We start from the raw sequence: 24,259 nt of genomic DNA on the forward strand, positions 1-24,259 counted from the left end.
ACTCAACATATCCACTGCTGCGAGGACGTTGATGACTCGAAACTGTTGCATCTTATTGCTTTTGTAATCTCTTCTCTCAAGCAGCTCAACGGGTACGGATAGTGCCGTATGTATTAGCCGGAGTGGCACAGCGCGAGAGACGTTGGGCCAAGAATTCAGATCGTCTGCAGAAGTTCAAGCCAACACCGAGTTAGTTCCAAAATATGATTACCAGTATTATTGCAGACCGGTCAGTAGTCTAGTCTTGGTCGTTCTTCTTTTGGTCCAACCTCCGGACCGGACAAACCCTCTTGAGCCTCTGCGGGCGGATGAGATATGGAGTACGTTAGATAATTGATCCGTACATCTTGCCTAGAATAAAAAGTAAAGTGTACCTACATTAAACTTGCATGTGGAACGCGGACTAGAATATTCCGTACTAAAACAAGATTGAAGCTGAAACGACGGATTGCGAACCAACTTGAAACTCGAGCAAGCCGCACCGATATTAATTAATTATGACATTGAGGCCTATGGCACGGTCCTCAAACCCACAGTCGAGCTTTCACTCTTGGCTAGTCTAGCTGATGATCTGAGCCCGAAATTGACTCGCATATCCAGCTATGGAGCGTCATGAACCCTTGTTCGAGGGGAGGCTAGCTTCATCTGGCCCCAAAAACCGAAGGAAGATTAACCTCGATCATCTAGTGTTAGTCCAACATAATCCGTTCTGTGCCTCTGCGCGGCCCGGACAGCTAACTCGAGACTGGAAAGCTCTAGTTCATTGACGGTTGCCCACGGTGGTTAACTAATAGACCTGTACTTTTAGACAAGGTCGTGACTCCAAGTTGGTGTTCGTCTGTAATTACCCAGGAACCAACAATCCTACGGAATAATTGGACCTGAGTCTGACCCTTGTTGATTCACTTGGTCGAGGATTCGAAAGGTTGCATTTGTATTGGGTACGGATTTTGCCGGTCCGTATTGCGACCTAGGAGGCTCGGTCAGAGAGCCGTAGCGATATGATCTTCATTATTGATCGCTGTGGTAGCATTCAGTTCAATGCAACTCGAGGTTACAAGCTGATTGATAGAGGCTGCCAAAGAAGGTGTCACGGCCTTCTAGCCATACGTTCTAAAGGCTGGGCGGTGACAACTGTAGGTCCACATTGGGCTTTGTCAAACTCTGTGAGTTAAGGTGTTGTTTTACCGCGCTCTCCAGAGATCAAGGAACAGCCTGGAGTCGAAATCAGACTACATCATCGCGTTTCATCTCTTCCCAAGTAGCGCAGCATCGCTACTCCACCGCTAGGACGTCGTCGTCGTTTGCGTTTCAACCACATATCGTAGCGACTCCAGTTCAACTAACCGAGACAGATAAGCAAGCAGCATTGACAGTGGGCTGAACCACGATACAGTTGCGGGTTCAAGGCCACGGACCCTGAGGATCAGTTTAAGGCACAGCGTCTTGGTATACTGTCAGACTTTCCAGTTGCCTTTTGTAGAAAGGTTTTCCGAACGGTAAACCGTAACCCGAAGTTCTGGAACCGAAATGCATCTCTGCCTTTCTCCCCGTGAGAATGCGACTTTGACACGCGGACTGCGTGATTTAGAATCCGAGAAAGGCGGCCTTGAGCTTCCTCATACGACCACATTGACCGAGTGGGACTCGAAACCTTGCGGGCAGCACAGGGCTGCTGGCTACAGGTTACGAGGCGCTCGAGCCAAGGGCAGAGCTCCAGAACATGTTTGATACCCTGGTCCTAGAGTGAGTCAACTAGACTAGAGGGAGGTCTAGGCGGACGGAAAGGTTGATCCTGAGAACTGTCCTGTCGGTTCCAGTGGGTGGCAGAATGGATATGGATTGCGTGAACCGCGGGAAGGATGCCGTGGCCGCTGGGTTGTGTGCGTGCGTTCGTGCGCCCGTGGGTAATATATCGGCGACGAGAACTTTAATAAGATGGTGAGGGCCATAACGTTTGAGCCTTATACTTAGCATATCGGTTATTCGTATGTATATCCATGGATGTAATCGTTGGCACGTCAGTGGATAAGAATCATAACGCCCTGTTTTATCGACCACTTGATATATCCGAAAATAGCCAAGAGTGTTCTGAGTTGCTGTAGTTTCATCGTGAGTGACACAGATGTTGACACATGATGAGTCGCAGTAGATCAGCCGATGCTGTTTCTTCGTGATGTGTCGGCATTGGTTGCTGAGAAGTCGAGGCATCCATTGTATGAGAAAGGATGTTCAACCGCGGAGATGTAGGGTAGGTATCTGTCGAAATATACCACGTGACCTGGGGTCAATATCTCGATTGAAGAGTAACAAACATGTATTTGTGTAGTTCAATTAATACAATTCAAGTGAGAGATTGCTATATTATGATCAAAGGGTCTGATTCCAGTATCTTTTATTTAAGCTCAAACTGATATGAATAATGGGTAGTGGTTGTCCCAACATAGTTACCCAGTTGTGCAATCTGTGTTAGTATCGCTGAATCAAATTGAGACTCTAGTAAATGAAGATCTATACCAGATCTGATGACAAGGAAACAATTCTTTTAATTCATTCGATTAAAAATCTCTTATACAAATCGTTGATCTGGTGATACTACTTCTCCTACCGGAGCAGAGATATTTGGGTGGCTTGCCCCGCTGCTGTTCGCCATCCATTCTAGCTTCACACGGAGTCGCACAAATGACATAAACTCTGTACGCCAATACCAAACACAAGCAACCAACCACCACTGAAAATCCATCATCAAATCATCAACAACCTGCTGTGCCGCTCATCCCGCAGGCCTTTATACATCACCTCGCGTCGGACTACAAGCCACTTGCTGCCAATTCGCTCACAGCCAATTGACTCACATCATCATGGGCAAAGAAACTCCCCTCGTCTCCTCGCGACGACTCTCCAATGCTGAAGGGGATCCCGTCGCTGTTGTTCGCGTGAGAAATCTTCAGACGACGATTCAGGGACCGAAGGATGCTTGGGGACGAGGCTCGAAGCAGCAGCCTTTGCTTATATCCGCTGAGGTCTCACTGACACATGCGTTCCCCTCGTCATCATCAGGTGACAAGGTTGCTTCTGACACGGTTCACTATGGTCTTCTGAGTAAATCCATTCTCAGCACTTTGGACAAGTTACCAAAGTCGGCTTTGTCGCTGAGTGATGTCCTGAACAGGCTATGGGTCGACCTCACCGGTCATCAGTACACTGGTGTGAAGGATGCTTCTGCTGAGCAGACAAAGGCTTTCCTCGATACTAGCCTTATTCGACGTCTAACGGTCTCTTTGGTTCTTCCCAAGGCCTCGCTGATGGGCAGTGCTATCAGACTTTCTGGGTCTTGTCTCTTTGCCGACTCAGCCATCACTGCGCGAAGCTTGGAACTGGGCTTGGAAGGAATCAGGGTGCCCACACTAATTGGTGTCAACAGCAATGAGCGAAACGCTAAGCAAGTTGTTATCACAAACATTCGAATCGACGAGTATCAAACAGCGCATGATAACTACGCTGTGATCGAGAGCATCATCGTGGATGTGAGTAAACTTGAGTTGGCCAACCTATACCGCTTATAAACTAACACACAACTCCACAGGCTATGTCAGAATCATCATTCGAAACCCTGGAGGCTTTGGCGGCTAGTCTGGCCTTCCATATCGCCAGAGAACTGAGAACGAAGAGGGATGACTTCTACGGAGAGATCATCCGCATTGGCCTCGAGAAGCCCACAGCCGTGCCACTTGCGGAAGCCGCCTGCGTCGAGCTGACGGTCAAGACCGAGGATGTCAAGATCGAGGTATCCAAGACCAAGGATGTGAGATTTGATGATACCAGAAACAAGGTCGCAAATGCTAAACACAGTGGTGCCGGCAAGTCGTAATATCCGACTTGGCGATTTGGACAGAATGAACGATGTCGAGAACATAAAAAGCGATGATGTATGAATAGGGTGATTTGGTCACGGTCTATCTGGCATAGGCGATTTGAACTAGCCAGTTTCTTTCAACAGTATACCCATGTTGTACATAACGCAAGATAACATTGATCAACAGTATAGCCTATTCAACATTTAGGCATACTTTTTTGCAACCCGCTGTACATAAAACACTTTTTGACCAATTTCTTGCGCCGTATTATACTCACTTGGTTACTTCCACTCCTGCCCGAGGGACATCTCCCTTTGTGATCTTGTGAACGAACTCAGGATCTGGGTTGAAGAGCATCACATGGAGATGTTGGATGGAGTTGACAGATTGCAGACCCTGCCAGTTCTTGAACCAAAGGACCTAAACTCATGAGCCTCACAAATGAACCGACAGTAGGGGGGGATGACTTACGTTTTCTTCAGGGACATGTGCCCGAAACGTCCTTCCCACGAAATCATCAATCTCCTTCCTCGCCTCATCTGTCAAATCGCCCGTCTTAGGATCCTCGTCAAGAGCAAACTTTGTCCAGACCACAAGATGCACGATCCTAGGATCTATACCATATGGAGCATCATTCCATATAATCTTGTAGTCATCCTCAAACTCAAACGGTCCACCGCGCGGCTTCACAGGAGGCGTCCATCCAAGACGATGCTCGAAGAGAAAGTTGGCGACACTGCCGTATTTTTGCTTGAGATGATAGGTAAACTGCTTATAGCGGCGTAGTTCTGAGGGGATACGTTGGAAGAGCTCAAGGCGGTTTGCTTCGATGATTTCGCGGACTTCGCCCCAGTTCAAGATGTGATATTCATCATCTGGCGTGGAGAGAATGCCGATATCTTTTGGTTTGGTGTTGAGGAGGAAGTCGGGACACTCTTCTGTTCTTTGATCCTCTGGAATGTTGAGGTTCCAGAATGGGAGAATATCTGCGCTGCCCATTGTTGCTGACGTTAAGTTGAGATGAGCTGTGAGGTGACTCCTGAGAGGCGGTATGAGATGAAGTTACGGTGAGAGAGGAATTTAGGCAAGTCGCTAATGAACGCCAAAAGAGTGTTGATAGTCAAATTAATGAATATTTATCCGAGTAATGCAATAATTTGTTGTATGTTTGCAGTGATGATTGGCTGTTTGCAGCTATTCATCACATAGAGAGGCTCAAGTGAGGCTGATTTGGCTGGCGGAGTTTGGATTGATTGTCCCGTTCTCCACCAGGTTACACCAGTCATGATGAGGGGACATGATAAGATAAACACAGGCAATTGTATATGAAGTCTACATAGGTAGATATGAACTGTAACATATACGATACTATTTCACAGACTTCTTTACTGACTCTAGTTGAGAATGTATTTTGCTTACAAGTTAAAGCTAAAAGTATCATGCTAGTGATCTCACAATCAGCAACTATCAAGTCAACAGGCGGGGTATCATAACGTTGTACTCCACCAAACAGCGGCACATGAAGGAGGAGAGAGTCCGAAGAACCACAATATTGCGTAGGTAGATAGCATCATGATTCAATATAGTGGACTGTGGAGGGGGGAGAACAAGTTCGGAGCAAAGTCGAGATGCTGACCTCATATCTACGCTCTCATGTAGGGTAAGCAAGGAACCAGCATGAACATTCAGGCTTCTTATCCACTGCCAAGGCCACGTGGAGATGTTGATAGAAACAGTGAGCGAGTGTTACTCGGCAGATCAGGCTTGCATATGACAGTGGTGACCTCTATGGGTTGTTATTCACTCACTGGTTGACAGAGCGGGAGAGGCGTATGTCAGTGGTTACACAGACCCTGAATGGTCCCTTTTATAGTTATTCATGCTTCACTAAAAGCTTGTGATAGTACATTACATACATAACCTCTGGAGTTGTGTCAGTATGTATAGATCGACCGATGCAGAGATAGTGTCGAGACTAAGCATGGTCAACCTTATTGCATCCACTCTCTCCTGGGCCTCGACTCCATTCCCAGAGCTTTAATCAACCAATTGCAGCCCCACGAGATACTCTGCGCGCGGAGAGCTGCGGGAGCTTTGGCCCTCTTTTTTTCTCCCGTGTCTTCACCGTTGAGACAGAAAGCTTGGGGATAGAGTCGGGTCAGGTAAGCTGGTTGGGGATGTTACCCTGTCTTTTTATGAGAAGAAAATCTCTTTTTTTCTTCAAAGATCTGGGAACTATTGACTAGCAAGAGGGATTTAGATGCAAATTGCTGCATTGGGTAAGGAAGTGGCAATTCAATGAGCGATATCATGATGAAAAGGTGGTGTACTTGCACCAAATCTAGCCATCCATTGCCATGATACCACTGTTAGCTTCCGATTGATAGTCTAATAGGGTGGTAGTTTGCTTATGTTTCCGACTCCATTAGGCAAATCATACCTGGTCTTCTGTAGCATTATATCGGCAAAGGACCGATCTCGAATTTGTGAGTGTCGACAGATTTGTCCATCATCTCGACTAGACTGTCTATTGCTAATTATATAGCGGCAAATGGATCCCGGATCCTAGTTCCCAGTTAGGTTGGGACTTTGGGACCAGGTGAAAGAAAGAGAATGAGATCGCTGTGGTGAGTTTGGTGGGGTTTAATTCCCGTGCATGGATACGTATCGTGAAGATGGACAAGAGAAATGAGATGAGTAGGTAACGAGATGGACAATAATAAAAGTAGATGACAAACGAAAAAACTATTGATATTCTTCATCTCCTCCTTTCAAGCCATCGTAGTTAATATCTATTATTGTCTACTAGAATAGTACTTACCCAGACAACGGGTACATGTTACCAGCCTCCATTCCACCCAACGGCCAATAGCTTGGCCTCGACAAAACATGGGAGCTGAGCGAGCTGGACCTAGACGATCAATATCACCGAGCAAACAATTGAAGGGGGGTTGTCACCGCAACTTGACAGACAGAAACAACACGAAGTAACCAACAGGAAAAGGCGCAATTACTTTACTAAACGAGAATATACTAGAGTTTTCAGTTGAGAGAATTGATTGATACAAGAAAAATAGCATAGAAAAAAAAAGCTAGACTCGACGTCACTGTTACACCTTTTCTCATCAGATTCTTGGTGGAAGAAAAGAGATGATAAGCTTGATGCTATCAGTGATCAACTTATTTTGTCCGACAGGGAAGAGCTCCCTCGCCACCCCCACCAAAAAGAACATGCATCCATCCATTGGCATGAGATGAGAGACGAGAGCTGCAAGCCAGGGCATCACCGCCCCGCATCTGGGCCTCCCCTTTCCCTTAGGTACAGCAGGTACGCCTGCCTACCTCATTCCTCTTAACATTAGTACTTGCTCCTCCTCTTTCTTCTCTCTCTTCTCTTCCATCTTCATTCTCTCTCCATCTCCATTCCCCTTCTCTTCGCTCCCATATTCCTCGTTACTAATCCTCAACCTTCACAATGGCCAGTGCAATCAAGAGTGCGCTGCCTTCTCACCTCAAGCCCTCCAGCGCCGAGGAGCAGGGCAACGAGCGTCGCCATGGCAAGACGCGCAGTCACATGGTGAGTCTATTCACTCCTTTCGCCTTCTGTGAAACAAAGCAAAGCAAAGCACTCTATGAGGACTCATGATGGAAGTGAATATGCATCATGCCACCGTGTTTGTACTACACTCAACGATGAAGGCTCCGCTACCTCTCAAAGCTTGACAGTGGCTTGTATCTACATTTGCAGTGATGTGAATCTTTGGGACCCTCACATCCGCAAGACAAGATACGAATCAGCTTCGCATTCATCGAAAGTCTAAATACCCAGTAGATGAATGACGGGAGCAATGGGCGCATATTCACTGTCTTCCATCATCAAGAGACCATTAGGGTGCTCAGCAATGATGCGATCTTCCTCCCCTCAACAACACACCAAACGAAAGACTACATAAATTCGCGATCAATTTATCCAGAAACGACCAATATTGTCACATCATACTAATTCATCATGCGTCAGGCTTTCGAGAACACTTCGACCAACGTCGCTGCCGCTCAGATGCGAAATTCTCTGACCAACCTCGCCGAGACCGTCAAGGACCCCGAGCAGAAGAAGGCAAGTTTATAGTCGGATCGAGATTATCCCTGGAGCATCAAGACTAACCAGGCATCTGCAGCTGTTCGAGACCGAGATGGACAACTTCTTTGCTCTTTTCCGACGATACCTCAACGACAAGGCCAAGGGCAACGCCGTGTATGCTTCCCCCCTCTTTCCGAATATTTATACCATAACCCGGCAGTTACTGATAGTATTGTAGTGACTGGGATCGCATTGCCCCTCCCGCCCAGGGTCAGGTTGTCGACTACGAGGACCTTGCCAACACTGAGTCCGTCCAGTTCCTCAACAAGCTCGCCGTTCTCAAGCTCAACGGTGGTCTTGGTACCTCCATGGGTTGCGTCGGTCCCAAGTCCGTTATCGAGGTCCGTGATGGCATGTCCTTCCTCGACCTTTCCGTGCGACAGATCGAGTATCTTAACCGCACCTACGACGTCAACGTCCCTTTCATCCTCATGAACTCATTCAACACGAATGACGACACCGCCGCCATTATCAAGAAGTACGAGGGCCACAACGTCGACATCCTTACCTTCAACCAGTCCCGATACCCCCGAGTTTACAAGGACTCTCTCCTCCCCGTCCCCAAGGACAACGAGTCCCCTATCAACGAGTGGTACCCTCCTGGCCACGGTGATGTTTTCGAGTCTCTGTACAACTCTGGCATTCTCGACAAGCTCCTTGAGCGAGGCATTGAGATCATCTTCCTGTCCAACGTCGACAACCTGGGCGCTGTCGTCGATCTCCGCATCCTCCAGCACATGATGGAGACCAACGCTGAGTACATCATGGAGTTGACCAACAAGACCAAGGCCGATGTCAAGGGTGGTACCATTATCGATTACGAGGGCTCTGTCCGCCTGCTCGAAATCGCCCAGGTTCCTAAGGAGCACGTTAACGAGTTCAAGTCCATCAAGAAGTTCAAGTACTTCAACACCAACAACATCTGGCTTAACCTCAAGGCCATCAAGCGCGTTGTTGAGAACGATGAGCTTGAGATGGAGATTATCCCCAACGGCAAGACCATTCCCGGTGACAAGAAGGGAGAGTCCGACATCTCCATTGTCCAGCTTGAGACCGCTGTTGGTGCTGCCATCCGTCACTTCAACAACGCCCACGGTGTCAACGTTCCCCGTCGACGATTCTTGCCTGTCAAGACCTGCTCTGACCTTATGCTCGTCAAGTCTGATCTCTACACATTGAAGCACGGTCAGCTTCAAATGAGCGCCGCCCGCTTCGGTGACGCTCCCCTCATCAAGCTTGGTGGTGACTTCAAGAAGGTCTCAGACTTCCAGAAGCGAATCCCCTCCATCCCTAAGGTGTTGGAGCTGGACCACCTCACCATCACTGGTGCTGTCAACCTTGGCCGTGGTGTGACGCTCAAGGGCACTGTCATCATCGTCGCGACAGAAGGTAGCACCATCGACATTCCCCCTGGATCTATCCTCGAGAACGTCGTCGTGCAGGGTAGCTTGCGCCTGCTTGAGCATTAAAGTGGGATCATGTTGGAGTTTGTGCGCCTATGCCGCAGAGTGGTTTTTGAAATCCCTTGTTACGGCCTTTGAACTGGATAGGATAAGATGGCGATACATTGACGGACATATTAGCAAATCCTTGGGAATGAGGATGTTGGTGCTATGACATGGAGGCAAACTGGCATAGAACCAGTGTCTCCGAGTCAGGTGGTGGTTCAAGGGAGTTGAATTCTAGCGTCTACTTCCACGCTCGGGAAGTTTGGAGGATACACTTTGAGTATGTACGTACTTGGCAAAACAGCAATAGCTCGCTACCTCCACTTAGGTATAGAGCACATTTTAATTGAAAAAGGGCAATGACAATTTCTGAAGAAATGAAGAGTTTCATGGAAATGCAACGGACTAGATGAACGACTCATGATGTGACAGACAAGCCAAAGACAGCGTCAACCAAGGAACGTTAGCACCGACTATTAAACAATTAATATTAACTTTTTTCTCTTGAGGGGTGTTTCTCCAACCATGGAGTGAGTTGACGGAGCCTGTGGCCTCAAGGTTTATCCTCATTTCGGCACAGATCTCAACTTTAAATCCCCTCAGAGAACATTTACAGTTCACCAGCCTTCTGGTCAACCTTCGAAGAGTTCAAGCGGAACAAACGCCGTGGTTGTTCAACGAGCGCATGACATAGCATGGCCGCGATAGCGTTGACAGAGAACTTTGTTAAAGTTTTCTCAAGCGTGCCATCGCAAAGTTTATGATATTCGCGTGGCCAGGTGGCTAACCGGGCGTAGCTTGCGGTCGGACAGCTTTGTCAAACAAAACAACAGTTTGTTTGAAGTTTGAGACGTTGGTCGAATGCTCGGACTGGCCAGTGATTCCGGGGAGGCTGGCAAAGACCGTTTGACTTCATCGAGAACCGAGATGAGGCGGTTATCACGGGAAGCAAGTAGAGTGAAATCAAAGGACTTGGATCGGCGCTCATGACGTTCCATCAATGAGGCATTTCCTACGATCTTCAATGCCGGACCGGGGTCGCGGATGGCTTCAACGCACTCTGCACTAAAAGCAGTTACCCATCTCCGTAAGGTTTGAATGTTACCCTGAGGAAGAAACCAACGTCCGAGCCGATGATACTCTCAAAGAGATAAAAAGACATTTTTAGCACACTTGCATTTCTAGCCGTGTGTTTAGCCGGAGATTCGAAAGTCTAGAAGAGTCAAGGAAATTGTTATAGGTAATAGGGGATATCAAAGATAACCATGATAGTATCGTGAAAGCTTGGCTAATAATGTCGAGTGGTACCGGCCAAGACTGTGGTTATCATGACGATGCTCGAATCGGTATAGTTCGGAGAGGGTGGCCCCGTAGTTTCCATACCGAACCAATCCAGGCAACCAGCGGCAATGCAGGTTTGCATGGATGCTGTTGTGTGGGGTTGGAGGAGATTGTTGTAAAGAAGGGGAGCGATGTTGGTTTATGCGTTCGGACCGGCCTGGCCTGCTGGCCTGATCCTGTCCTGAGCCTGGCAAGCAATGCCAAAAGTTGGGGACCCCAGCTTGATTTTCCTAGGCCGGTGCAATGCCTGCATTCGATGCTTCCACGACTGGGAACTGTCTGTCAACCCTGGAAAGCAAGCTAAACTCTCATGCATTATCCAAGTGCCCTGACGTGATTGACTTACACCGCACGTACTTTGTAAGTTGACCAGTGTTTCTAACGATCAACAAACTCATAAACAAGAGAAAGGCGAGACAGTCAGTGGGTAGAAACAACTCCTGTCTCAGCCTACAAGGCTGTGCGTTTACTCTCGGCCCCATGATTTGCTGTATATGAGGGACTCGTAGGACGCACTGCGGCGATGTCAAACTAGCGATTGTAAGAGAGAGCAGTAGCCGCTCATTGCAGGGACCTCTCGAGCTGTGGTGAGGCCTAGACCATCAGGACTGACCGGTAATGCAGAGTTGCCCTACACCATTCATACTCTCGGTGCTTCTGTGTGTTCCAAGCCTCCTGCCTGGAGGTGTGCTGAAGACGATGAAATGCATTCGTATTAGCCATGACGAATAACACTCCAAGTTCCCGACAATTTTTTCAAGCCACAAAAGCAACGTCAACAATAAACATACCGATCCAGAACGGGTGCGGGGGTCAACAAACCATATCGTCGGTTCATGCTAGTGTTGCGGAAGAAGGCTTGGTAGTACGCTATCCCATCAGCAAGGCGGCACCATGGTATTGGGTTCATGAGAAGAATGCATAGTACGAATGCTCTTGCGTAGTTGTCCTCCCTCAACGCCCTGAAGTCATACCAAGTCTTGTGGAATGTATTGCAATGTTAGTTCTCTCACTGCCTTGAAAGCTTAAACCGTAATGCGAGTGCTTGTATATGTTGAGAGAAAGAAGCACTGCTGATGCTTCCAGCAACAGCTCTGCTCTGCTGCAATAAACTGTATGCCAATGCTGCAATGGCATGTAATCATGGGCCGGCCATGCGAGTGTCCTGTCTGTTTGTTGTCTATGTTGCTCAACGTTCAGCTACGGCAACACAGCTATGGCGTACGCCATCAACGGGCAATGATTCACACTAATTTGCAGCTAAACCATTGAATGCACTTTCGGGAATGACTATCGACGGATGATGCGCTGTAGGCGCCTGAGATGGTATGATTTGATCTCTGCGAGCAGTAGCGCAGAATTTGATTCGAAGCCAGTAATGCCCAGAACGCCCCCTTCATCAATATTCTCAAGGAAAACCTGCAAGAGTTATTAGAATAATCTCAAGTGCTTGCAGGGAAAGAACGCGATTGAAGCTGGCGATTGGAACTATTGACAAGCCAGGGGGGCAAAGTCATTAAAGTGGTACCCGATAAGGAAAGGTTAGTTCATCAGGGAGGCCAAGTTTCCAATAGCGGCAAGCATCCAGACCGCCGTGGAGGAAAAGAGGATCGATAATGGCAGCAGCCGACATGCTGAAATTTCCCGGGTGCTGAGAACCGTTGGCCACAACCCACAAGGGTCTTGATCTCCGCTATCGTCGGCCCTCCTATCAGGCTTTAATAGATAGTGTTATAGGGTGAAAGCACTCGCTTGTATGTACTGACATGATGATAGCCGATGATGGCAACTTGCTATGCCTTGGTTCCAGCAAGCAGCCACATGTCTGCTAACAAGTGATGCTGAGCTTGCCGGCTTGCTTGACAAGACACGGCTCAACTCGCCAAGGCAATACATAGCAGAACAAAGACACGGCTATCTTGCTGGATCGCATTGCATCGGGAAAGCTTACGACAGCTTGTCTAGGGTGGTAACTTAAAATCATGGCGGCTATCGCTACTAAAAGTACAGTAGGGTAGGCTAGTGGGTGCCAGAAACCTGAGCTAATGAGCTTAGAGTGCGAAATAAAATAAGCAAGTGACTTACCCAAATTCCAGTACACTGATCACGTAATTCTGTCAGAGAAGTTCTGCGCACTCAACTTTTTAACCATGAGATACAAGCCCGACTTCGCCCCCAGAACAGGTGCAACCACCTCCGGTATACGCCGGAGAAGCGCGCCGTGACCAGTTGCCAGACTAAGGCAAGGCTGACAACAAACCCTTGACCAGCACGGGGTTGCGGTCGGATCGATTGAGGATATGGTAAGTCGCAGAGATACGCATGGATCAACGCTCGACTCATGACCGAACGGATTGGAATATCCCGTTTGGTTTGGTGATATGCAGCACTAACTAACGTCAGAAGGTGACCGCCGATAGGGAAGCATTGCAGGTAGTAGTAGAGAGGTAGCCGGGGGGCAAGGCTAAGGCTCGGGCGAAAGAGTCAAATTGTGATGGATCGAGGCGGCAGGTCGCTAATGGGTTGATGGGCGCGTGCCCGCTTTGGCTGCCAGGCACCGCACTCCGAGAGGTTGTTAGTTGGTCCTGCAGGTGGAGCTGGAAGATCCCTGGGCCTGAAGGAGGGAAGACTACACAGCGGCAGCGCAGCGCAGTGATGGGAGCGCCACAAAGGGCATAGCTCTGGCACGCCAGGCCTGCATGGCTAATTTCTTTAGCAGGGATCTGACATGATCCGTTCTGGTTCGGGCATTGGAAGGCCGTGGCTGGCCTGCCAGTGGATGGAATGTGATGATGTAGCGAAATGGGCCAAGCAATCAAGGCATGAGCTTCTGGGGCCAAGCAGAGGTATTGACAGGGTGCCTCAGGGTAGCATCCACTTGTTGGTGAAAGAACGCAGGGACCATGGTCAAGTGCAAAGAACCTGAAGCGAACGGGGAAGGAAGCACAGAGAGAAAGGAGAAGGAGAAAGAGCAGCCCCGGCAAGAGCAATGTACTGCAGTTGGTTACAGCTACGGGCTACGGCTGCTTTACTCTACTGCTATGGGATAATGGATATTGGATTGGAGGATGCTATGCTTTGCTACGCCTCACTCCTCCTCCCTCACACCTCCATCCTTTCTTGGCCTTTGATCACACCCCCCTTTCATTCTGATTAGCCTCCACCTCCATTGACCTGGTTTGTTAGCTTGTGTGGGATGGGATACCCAAGGTCTCGTGGGATTAGGTTGGTATCCGTAGAATAGTGTAGTCTAGGTAGCGTAGCGTTGAATCACGGAGCGAGCATTCTAAGGTATCCCCTTTATTATTGACATTCTATTGTCACTAGCTCACAGTTCCCTTCATTATAATAAGCCTCCCTCCTCCGCTTCATTCTCCCTCTTTTTTCTTCTTCTCTATCAACGCAGTTCATCAGTCAATCGCTACCTCGTTGTGCCTCTTACTACTACCTTAATGTAAGTTGATACCACTCTCAGCCTTCACTTGCCCCTTGAGGGAGCAGACGCATACAACCACACTCTCGGTTTCCCCCTATGGAGTTGGAAGTGATGGGCACTGGCAATGCAATGGCAGCAGCCGTCGATATTACCAGGAAGGAACCGTTGGCACCTGCCGGCACTGGCAGTCGACGGTGAAAGCAAGTGCTAGTGATTCAACCCGGCAACATCTATGCTGCCTGCGAAGCCAGTCGTTTATATATCGACTCGTGCTCAGCCTTGCGAGTGCAACTTCGCTACCACAACACCATCACATCACTCGCGCTATTGCTCATAGTCTCGCTACCATTCACGCTTTATCGAAACATCACAAACCGAAACATCTCACTAACTTGACTGATAGTAATAACTCAGTCATTCTTTCAATCACAAACTACCCAACCTTCAAAATGAAGACCACTTTCGCTACCGTCGCTGCCTTCGCCTCCATGGCCCTGGCCCAGCCTGCTTTCACCAACACCCAGTTCGACCTCACTGAGGGTCAGCCCTACACCATCCGATACACCGGCTGTGACTCTGGCTGCACCATCGTCCTCCAGAACGGAGAGTCCACTGACCTCAAGGACTACAAGACCCTGACCAGTATGTCTCAGACTAATCTTGACTGCCCTTGAATCACATACTAATGCGCCACAGGCTCCGCTAAGGGTGACTCTTTCACCTTCACTCCTTCTCAGCTCCCCTCGGACACCTACAACTTCAAGATCACCGACTCTGCTGGTGAGATCAACTACAGCGAGCAGTTCTCTTACGAGGGTTCTTACGACGCTCCCTCCGCCACCAAGTCCGCTACCAAGTCCGCTGTTGAGACCACTGCTGCTGCCACCACTGAGCAGGCCACCACTCTTGCTACCAAGCCTGTTGAGCACACCACTGCCGACAAGCCCATCATCCCTACCCACGTTCCCGTCTCTCCTCCCAAGAACGCCACCACCCCCGTTGCTACTCCCAGCAAGACTGGTGGTGCTCCCGGCCAGACCGGTGTTCCTGAGGTCCCCGTCAGCGGTGCTACCCGCATGACCTCTTCTCTGGCTCTCATTGCTGGTGCCGCCATGGCCATGGTTTACCTTAACTAAGTTATGGACATGATTGTTCTGCACGCATACGTGGGATGAGAAGAGCGGTTTGATGAGATTCAAGTTTTCGGTGTATAATTCTACTTTAATGATGGCCTTTGTTTATTCGTTTCCGGTTACCCATGAGGCGTCACGGCCGGCTGTATCCTACGATGAGGCCTGCAATGGCTTATCTGGGAGGGATCGAGAGCCAGAGCCAGGTATTTAGAACTCAATTAGACTCAAAGTTGGTCTGCTTTTTTACAATATTGCTTTCTCTCTTGCTTCCGTGAATTGTGAACCTTGTTGTGTCTCTTCATGTTTCATGCAGGCGGGTACTGGGATTGAAGATTATTCATGGTGATATCCTATTCATTGGATCTGAGTTTGTCCCCATCTTAAAAGGTTCTCATGTCACCTCCTTCAATTTAAGCTTCTGATGTCATGTTTGATTGTCTGTGGAGAAGAAACGCATTGGTTGTCCTTCTCTATCTTTTACTCTTTCAAATCAGATTGCGAGCTGCATCTTCGTCGTCCGAATTCATCTTGCTCTCCACTCACTTATGCAGGTTCCCGGTCTGATCTGTCCAGGTCCCCCATGCATTCGCGGCCCAATTGCTGTTTCAGAAGCACAACTCAACGGCTCGACTACTGCAAACCGATCCCTTGGCCGGGCGGGTAATATGCAACCTTCAACCCATGGTAGGGGGTTATCCCCTGCTATACAAGTGTATGATATCAGTGGACATGCTCTGCATTGGGCAATCATTCATCTGAGGGATCTTTGTTGTCACGAGACAGCCGATGCAAGAGCCGGTATCAAAGAGAGGGATTGCCGCGTCCTCTATTTCTTTTATGGTTTCGGGTATCGCCTGTTCCGTTTAACACCGAGATTTCGTTATGCCGCCTCGGAATATTCTATGTGAACTTTATGCGATTTAGTCAGTATCCATTCGATCGACCGCCTTTGCAGTTTAGTTTACAGAACACCCCCAGGCAATTGCCCGAAATTCGTTGCACGCCGGTAATTAGATGTTCGCTCGCTACAAGGTCTTTAGGCTCTACAGTACGCGTGTACATACTTGAGTCAAAGGGACCGACATTGCGTCTTTTTACAGTCACTGCTTGTAGGACCTGCGCATGCGGTGTGTCATGGGATTTGATTAATTACTACTCTGAGTCTGAGCAAACAGGTTTGGAACTGTAAACGCTGATCGTTTCCCATGACAGTTTGATTAACGGGTTTGTGTTACATTTCAAGGATATCAATTCGCGTGAGGAAAAAGGGAGAATCAATGAGTGAACAAGTTTGCAAGTTTTTCGCTTTTCATCTCTTTGACTGTCTCTTCCGGTGTAACCGATCTGATCTTTGATCTACAGTGACTGATCTGATGCAAGGCCCCTTGCACCAGCAAACATTCCATCTCTTTGTGGCTGTGTCTTTGACCCTTTGAAACGAGCGACTATCAAAATATCGCCGGGGTTGAGTTTAAGACAAAGCCGTGAGAAACATAAAAAAGAATGAGCGCGGGGGACATAAAACATTTCAGTATTACTCTGCATCATCGTACATACGTTCAGATGAAAAGAGGGTAAGAATATGGGAAGATACTGTAGATGAAACAGCGCAGCCTCCCGTTCGTCTGGAAAAGATGAGATGAGATGAAATTGAATTAAAATGAGAGAGTGACTGCCGACATGAAAAAAGTAAACAAGGGTGATCCATACTCCGCGACATTCCTTGATGCTGTTTGTCTCAAGGCATAGTCCAGTAACCAAGGAAAAATAAGGGCGAGAAATTATCATTGTCGCGGAGTGATTCGCTTCATCTTGGCGACGAATGGGCTCGTTGCAATTTCTGCCCAAGCTCCGATACCACAAAGTCCTTGATCAAAGATGTATCCATAGTTGGAGTTGGAGTTGGCATTGGAATTAGAATTGGAGTTGAACAAGGAATCAGCGTTGGCAGAAATGTCAGAAGCACGGCCAACCACGTGCGAGCTGGGACCAGGACTGGAACTGGTCATCGACTCGGAAGGCCGGGGTTCCTGGACTTGGAGATCCAGGCGGGATGTGGACGCCGTCAGATCGGCCATCGAAGCCGAAGCCGAGACTGAGGCCGACACGGAGGCCGGAGCGGGGCATCTTGTTTCGGAGGTGGAACCGGCCGAAGATCCGACTGTTGCTGTTGTCCAGCCGGTCACGGAGAAGAAGTCGGCGTCGGAGCGGACGGTAGCATTCTCAAGCATCAATAATGAATAGGTGGGAGGACCATAAGGCTGATGGTCATCATCCATATCCCCCTCCACATCATCAGGGACATCAGAATCAAAACCGTAGATGCTGAGCCGCTCCAGGTCCTGAGTAAAGATTGAAGAGGCAAGGGATATGGAAGATTCAGAACTGTTTTCGTGGTTATCGAATATGTTCATGGCGATAGAGAGAGTCTGGTGAGTGTTTCAGTTTAGGGAGAAATGGGGCAAGACTCTGACTCCTCACTGATATACGGAGGATAATGCAGTGTAAGGTTGCTCTATACAAAGTGGCCTGGAGTAGTTCAATGTTTGATGCTCAAACAGTATTACTTGTGACAGATTGGTCAGTGTAAGATGTTGAACAATCAGGACGCTGCGTTGATACAGACTGAACAATACTACGTAAGGACTGACCCGTAGAGGCGGGTGAGGCCAGGCCTTTTGAACTCCAAAAGAACAATCTCTGCATTAGCCAGTTCCAAAAACTTGGCCATTCGTCAATCAATCCAAGAAGTGACTATAATTGCTGCGCTGGCTTCTCCCAATGGTCCAAGTACAATAGAACAGTCTCGATCCGACAGCCCTATATTCCCAATACGCGGAGGACAAGTCTTATCATGAGAGTGCCACACGCAACCTCCTGTACTTTTGTTAGCAACGGCAAGACTCTTAGTGTAGTTGTGTTTGAGAAGTGGTGCCATTATCGCATGGCAGAGCCTCCTCTAACCCATTTCGCCCTAGACAAGAATCCACGATTACCTGTCAGTCTGTCAAAAGTTAATCGCCTCACTTTCTTTGACGCCCCGTTTGATAGAGGAAGGTCTATTTTGGGAAAGGAGGAAACTTATAATGACGATGACAGGTCAGGTCTCGTGACTGTTGAGAGCCGCGCATCGCCCTCGGAGTATTCTGTGATGACGTTTTTGTTTTCTCCGTGAGACAACTGAGATCCTACGCCAACATGAGAAGGATCTGATTGCGAAGCTGCCTCCTGACACGACCCAATCTTGGTGTATTCCATCATAGAGATAAAACAATCCATTGCATCTTTCTTTAGACATCTGTCTTTGGGGTATACAACGTTCATGTGGGCTGTGAATCCCAAATCTGTCAGATGCTGGTACGCATCCAAGCTTTAGACACGATCCAAATCAGAAAATGTGACAGAATGCGTCAGAAATATTGGCGTATCAACGCCAGATTGCCAGCTGAATCTCGAATTTGTTCTGATGTCCAGTACTTATTGTGAAGCCAGGTCGTGAGCTGTTCAAGTTTGACCTTCGGTGACTGATCTCTGGGTCTATCGTCCGACAACACGTCGTTCTCAAAGGGCATATATCATTTATAACAGCAGAAGGCACATAAAGGCTGATCAGTCCCTAGCAGGTACATCATCGCGGCGGCAGAGCCCTGACTAAACCCCATGAGGATGATGTTTTCTCGCCCAACGATCTTCGCCGCGCTGTCACCAAGGTCGCCGAGTTGCTCTACAGCATACAGGACGTCATCCCACTCCTCCTTTCCCTTGGGGCGTCTGCGAGGAAAACTCACCATTTGCCAGACTGAAAATAAGGGATGACGTGAGAGATATCTTTGCGATCTCTCAGTTTCCCTGGTCCTCGAGAAGCGAGAGTCGGGATGATGTCCAGGACATCTTGCACGCTTTCGTGGTCATGTAACCAGATGATGATGTACTGAAGGGTTGAACGAGTTCCCAGTAGACAAGGTCTTTGGCGGTGGTTGCTGTTCTGCAGTTGTGCAGTTCGTTTGCGGCCAAATTCTATGGGGATGAGTTGATGCGATAGCCCTGTTGGAGTGATGTTGAGCAAAAAGCCGAATGAGTCAAGTTATTGTATTGCGTTACTGCACCTCACGGGTTAAGATTGTTGAGACAGCTTAAGCTTCATTTGTGATAGACACAACTGTACAGTTTTCTATAGGTCCCTTATTTTAACAGCGTAAGGCACCTAGCTGTATGTATGACAGCTTCCTCCTCTTCTATGCCTGAGCCAATGACCGAATTAGAGATATTTGACCATGGCTCTCTTCCTCCACAGGGCGATCACTGTGATGATAAGAAAAAGAGGAAGCTGTGACCTGAAAGTGTGCGTGCAAGATGGATTCAATTAAAAACTCCTCCCATGACTAAAACGTGCTTGGCGTATACACTCTAGCAGCTTGTGTAGTTGAAAAAAACAGAGTAATGAATAAAACTAATAGAAAAAAAAAAAAAGAGCTAATCTTTATGGATGCTTCCATGCCCCGGCGCCTTTAGGTAAACAATATTCAACTTGGACTTACATCCGTACCAAACTGACCATTACGCTCCCTCCTCTCAGCCTCCATACTGGCTGCCATGCTTCCCTTCCGTCTCAGACCGGGGGCCTTGAACTTTCTCACCACTTGGTAAGACCTGTCGAGCTCGTTCTCCACGGCACATCTAATTCGCAGGGCAGCTACGGCAGGCCACACGCTTCGTTCACCCCTGAGAACCCAGTAGTTGAGGGTTTCTCTAGTCGGTGTTTCCAACAGTCGTACAAAGTCTCCGGCTGTCACTTCCGGCACAAGGACCATTGAAGCCGCTGGAACTTGCTCATCTACTAAAAAGCGACGGATGCCCGTTGGAAGGAGGTTGAGCGTGTCCAGTTGGCTGAGGCGGTGTCTTATCTCCAGTCCGACCATGCGTACCAAGAAAGCAGAGACTTGTGTGGTTTTGCTCCGTGACTCTACCAGGGATGGCCCATGCATATCTGACTGAATAAAAGGTATCAGGTATGGTCGAGCTTGACTGACGATGAAATGATTGACGTTGAAGAGTTCAGCAATGCGTCTTAGAGGTGAGTCTCGATCAGAGTACGAGGTATGTGTCCAGTGTCGAAAGTCGATGGTATTGGCTGGTGCCCAAGGTACAATGTTACCATGAGCGTCTTTGCAGAGCATCGTCGTCTTGCGGTGGCCGTAGAGTGAAGGTGACGAAGCATTCGACGCCACAGCAGCTGTCCAGATCAACTACCAGAGATTAGCAGGTTCCATCACTAATAGAGACATCAAGAACATACCACATTAGGCGCAGTGAGATAGTTGAGCAGCGTCGGTACGCCTCCCTGTCCCTCTGTCGCAACTGTAATATTCAGTACCCTTTTGCTTCGATTGTAGGCTTCCTCAAACGTAAGATCGCCGACATTAGCTCTCACGCACTCTTCCAAGACAGTCACATCAAGGAAGTAACCTTCTTTGGAGAAACGTTTAATCCTCCGTAGCAAAGTCGCCCACCGTGACTGGAAAGCTCGAAATGTCGACATATCACCATTCTCAGTCCCAACCTTGGGTGCAAATGCCGAGAGGTCGATGCCATCGCCACTCAAGACTGCTGGGAGCTCTTCTTCAGTGTGGATTGCAACCAAAGCCGCAATCAAGGCGCCCGTAGCTGTGCCGGTGATGATGCGAGGAAGTAGACCGCGTAAGAAGAGAGCTTTCACAACGCCAAGATGGCACATGCCGAATATGGCACCGCCTTGTAGGACGAGGGTGCTTCTCCCGAAAGCTTGTCTGGTATCATGTATACAGTCCAGCTTCATCTGCGTTGTCAACGATGGCCCAGCGCCATGCATGGCGGATGGCGTTGTAGGAAGAGCACGGATATCCTCCACTGCTTCAGCGATCTGGGTTATGTATTCTTCTATGAGATACTTGGTGCCAGCAAAGGATCGGTTGTAGAGTTTGGGTGAGGTGATGTTTCCCAGGTTCCGAACAAGACCGGATCTCAATAAATTGACGAGCTGCTGAAAGTTGGCATCTTCCCGTGCAGTCGCAAGAGAGTCAAGACGTTCTGCAATGAGTCTCCAGTCATAGTATTTAGAAGCTGGGTTATTCCTCCTATAGCCGTATTAGTGAGGATCATATGGAGACAAAGGCTATACGTACCATAAATCAAGACCAAGCAGATTGTCCAGATGCAGCGCAGCTTCTTCCCAGTCTTCGAAAACCTCAGCTGTCCTCAGTAGATCCAGCCATAGCTCAACCGGGCTTTTGCGCGTGTACCAGGTCCGTAGCTTCTGTAAGGACATGATTAGTTGGACACGATAACCTCACGCGTAGGTGTATCCTTGGAAAGGAGACATGAACATGACATGGCTTACCCTCTGCCAGAAGCTGGCCACATCCACGACGACACCCCAGACGGTGACTACCACCCCCATTATCGCGTTACCGAGGGCCGATCACAAGCACAAGCACCATTTACAGGAGATTGGGTCAAGTCTGTGGTTGTGAGCGCGACGAGATCACGCGAGGCCAATGTACCTTGTACTAGTCGATCGACATGGGCTATACATACGGCTCTCAGGGCCGGCGCGAGGAGTCCTATAGGGAGTTGAGCTCTATAATAAAAAGATAAGGAATTGTTTTATAGGATGAATATGTAAAGGTAGGTTGGTGTTGTTGGGTTTCGTGGAGCTCCCCGCAGCCTGTTCAACAAAGTACCTGGTTCACCTACGGTGCGCTAAATCGGCATGTGATTGCCAATGAGATCACCAAGAGTCTCAGACATGGAATCCTAGCTATTGAGCCACACTCACATGTCATATGTAAGGGAGGCGATTATGAGATATAAGCTGATATTTAACAGAACCGAAGCTGTAGTTCACTATCGTTGATCCTCCAGTTGCAAATACTACGGGACCAGGCACGCAAAAGGTAAGATTCATGTAAATAGCTTCGCTCTCTGCCGATCCCCAAAGTCTAAGTTAAAGAAGAGCTATTGTGCCTATGCCAGACTACCATTGTACCGGTGGTAGTCTGTCCCAAGTCACACTGTTTTAAAAACTCCATATTATACAGCAATAGTTTCGTTTTGCTTGTTCTGCAACCAATATCTTGATGCCTTTTCCGAACTCCCCGTAAGAACTGTCAATCTAATCGTCGTCATCGTCAATGACATTTCTCCGGCGAGATCGTCCTGCCATATGTTCGACTTCGCTGCCTTCGTCTTCGCTACGCTCCTTCGTCCTCTGTCGTTTGGAGCGAGGCTTCTCGTCCTCGTCATCGTCGAGGAGCTCTTCCTCATCGTCATCAGCAGCTTGGCTATCCATTTCCTCGTCGTCGCTACCAACAATGAAGCCATCGTCGAGCGAGTAGCCTTCGTGGCGACCGACTGCCTCCTCAAGATCCTCGTCGGACTCCTCATCTCGTCGTCTCCTAGGCTTGCCTGCACCAGGTGCGCCACGTTTGCGAGATCCTCCCGCGCCTCGAGATCCTCCTTCAAGATCACCGATCGAGAGTCCTCCTCCACGCCCAGAAGATCTGCCCACGCCACTCACCATCTTGGCCTCGGCATTTTCGCGTCTTCGCTGGGCCTTCATCCTCTCCTTCTCAGCCAGCTCAGCCTGCTTCTTCTGGAGTTCAGGATCGCGGGTAGTCCTGATGATCATGTCTGTTGAGTTCGCAGGCTTGCTGGCGCTTGCCATTCTCTCGGCGAGGCGGGACAGCGCATCGTCTCCAACGGCCTTGTTGGGTCGAACGTTGTATTGCTCTGTGATATGTCCGACAGTCATCAAGATATTGCTGTGCAACTCGGCGGCGGCGGCATAATAGTGCCCATCCTGGACCTCGTTGTATGGCTTATCCTGTGGTGGAGCAAGCGCCTTTCTGTTAACTTCGTAGTGCTCCCCTCCAACAGAAATTGTCACCGATCCATCGCTCCAGTGGAAGACGTTTGTATTGCTTTTCAGCTCGCCGGTGCTGTGATCTCTTCGAACTCGAGCGACGTGTTTGGGATGTTCAGATTTGGCATTGGCGATATCGAATTCGGTTGGCTGGAATGTATCGGGGTTGTACTCTTCAGGCATGATTTTCATGAACTTGGGAACGCGAAGAACTCGCAGCTGGAGGATCAAGATTAGCAAGCGCCTCAAATGTTGCGCGAAGCAAAATAGCACATACCGCGCCGTCTTTCGGCTTGGGAGTTCGATGCCGGTAGGTCGTAACAGTTTGGACAGCACGCTCCTTGGTCTCTAATTGTGCTTGGTCTTCATCGTCATTGCGGTACCGCGCGTAGGTGTCGCCTTCTGGGTCCGAGGCGAGCTCGTCGTCCTCATTGACTGACTCCTCCTTGGTAGGTACAAGATCATCGTCGCCCTCGTCGCCGAAAAGGTCATCGCCTCCATCGTCAATAGGTTCAATTATGCCATCTGAGTCGGACATGATGCAGTTTATAGGATTGTTCGTGTGTTGGAAGCGTGAGTAAAGCAATTGAAAAGAGGAATGAAAAAAGTGGTTGGTGTTTGCGCGCACAAAGTAATATGCTTGTAGTTCAGCTCAGTCGCGACTTGAGTCTTTGACCCGTTTAGCTTCTTCTAGGTAGGCCGGCCTGAGGTTGGAGTACCACCAGCCACACTTGCAGCCACTTTCGATAGTAGTCTAACTTGGGAGAGATAACAACCACTTCAACTCGTCTGTTCTCCAGCTGTTGTTGCAGGTCGGTGGAGAAAGTTACAGAGAGGTGCAGCCTCAGGAGAATGTCAAAAAGTGGCGGAGATGCAACAGAACAATCCCTTTTACAGCTCTGAAACAGGAATGGCGCGCTTCAGGTGACATGTAGAGCCAGTCGCAGGGCATCAAAAGCAGCAAGGAGTGGAGGTTCTATGCTGGTTCTGCCCAGCGGGGAGCAAG

General features: G+C 48.8%; 7 protein-coding genes across 7 annotated transcripts; 3 read left to right on the top strand and 4 right to left on the bottom strand.

The window, feature by feature from the left end:
- The first annotated feature begins 2,499 nt into the window (after positions 1-2,499).
- Positions 2,500-4,082, top strand: B0J16DRAFT_8541 (uncharacterized protein). Its single transcript, XM_046134578.1, has 2 exons — positions 2,500-3,527; positions 3,587-4,082. The coding sequence occupies exons 1-2, from the start codon at positions 2,862-2,864 to the stop codon at positions 3,869-3,871; spliced, it is 951 nt and encodes a 316-aa protein (XP_045988537.1). The 5' UTR covers positions 2,500-2,861; the 3' UTR covers positions 3,872-4,082.
- B0J16DRAFT_8537 (uncharacterized protein) lies at positions 4,024-4,997 on the bottom strand. The gene is made up of 2 exons (XM_046134577.1): positions 4,329-4,997; positions 4,024-4,277 (listed from the first exon to the last, which is right to left on the bottom strand). Exons 1-2 carry the CDS (start codon positions 4,854-4,856, stop codon positions 4,131-4,133), a joined length of 675 nt encoding a protein of 224 aa, XP_045988538.1. The 5' UTR covers positions 4,857-4,997; the 3' UTR covers positions 4,024-4,130.
- A 2,335-nt stretch (positions 4,998-7,332) lies between these two features.
- On the top strand, positions 7,333-9,464 carry B0J16DRAFT_352110 (UTP--glucose-1-phosphate uridylyltransferase-domain-containing protein; the record flags this gene model as incomplete). Its single annotated transcript, XM_046129247.1, has 4 exons — positions 7,333-7,434; positions 7,876-7,975; positions 8,007-8,109; positions 8,174-9,464. The coding sequence occupies 4 exons, from the start codon at positions 7,333-7,335 to the stop codon at positions 9,462-9,464; spliced, it is 1,596 nt and encodes a 531-aa protein (XP_045988539.1).
- Positions 9,465-14,669: 5,205 nt separating this feature from the next.
- On the top strand, positions 14,670-15,356 carry B0J16DRAFT_313246 (uncharacterized protein; the record flags this gene model as incomplete). The annotated part of the gene is made up of 2 exons (XM_046125117.1): positions 14,670-14,862; positions 14,917-15,356. 2 exons carry the CDS (start codon positions 14,670-14,672, stop codon positions 15,354-15,356), a joined length of 633 nt encoding a protein of 210 aa, XP_045988540.1.
- Positions 15,357-16,840: 1,484 nt separating this feature from the next.
- On the bottom strand, positions 16,841-18,101 carry B0J16DRAFT_8663 (uncharacterized protein). Its single transcript, XM_046134593.1, has one exon. It carries the CDS (start codon positions 17,765-17,767, stop codon positions 17,138-17,140), a length of 630 nt encoding a protein of 209 aa, XP_045988541.1. The 5' UTR covers positions 17,768-18,101; the 3' UTR covers positions 16,841-17,137.
- Positions 18,102-19,510: 1,409 nt separating this feature from the next.
- B0J16DRAFT_8673 (uncharacterized protein) lies at positions 19,511-22,027 on the bottom strand. The gene is made up of 4 exons (XM_046134598.1): positions 21,730-22,027; positions 21,515-21,645; positions 20,650-21,466; positions 19,511-20,599 (listed from the first exon to the last, which is right to left on the bottom strand). The coding sequence occupies exons 1-4, from the start codon at positions 21,787-21,789 to the stop codon at positions 19,877-19,879; spliced, it is 1,731 nt and encodes a 576-aa protein (XP_045988542.1). The 5' UTR covers positions 21,790-22,027; the 3' UTR covers positions 19,511-19,876.
- Positions 22,028-22,186: 159 nt separating this feature from the next.
- B0J16DRAFT_326972 (Leo1-like protein-domain-containing protein) lies at positions 22,187-24,259 on the bottom strand. The gene is made up of 2 exons (XM_046126056.1): positions 23,531-24,259; positions 22,187-23,472 (listed from the first exon to the last, which is right to left on the bottom strand). The coding sequence occupies exons 1-2, from the start codon at positions 23,789-23,791 to the stop codon at positions 22,504-22,506; spliced, it is 1,230 nt and encodes a 409-aa protein (XP_045988543.1). The 5' UTR covers positions 23,792-24,259; the 3' UTR covers positions 22,187-22,503.

The sequence above is a fragment of the Fusarium flagelliforme genome, assembly GCF_020744385.1.
Source record: "Fusarium flagelliforme strain FIESC 12 MPI-CAGE-AA-0113 chromosome Unknown B0J16scaffold_1, whole genome shotgun sequence".
Classification (NCBI taxonomy): Eukaryota; Fungi; Ascomycota; class Sordariomycetes; order Hypocreales; family Nectriaceae; genus Fusarium; species Fusarium flagelliforme.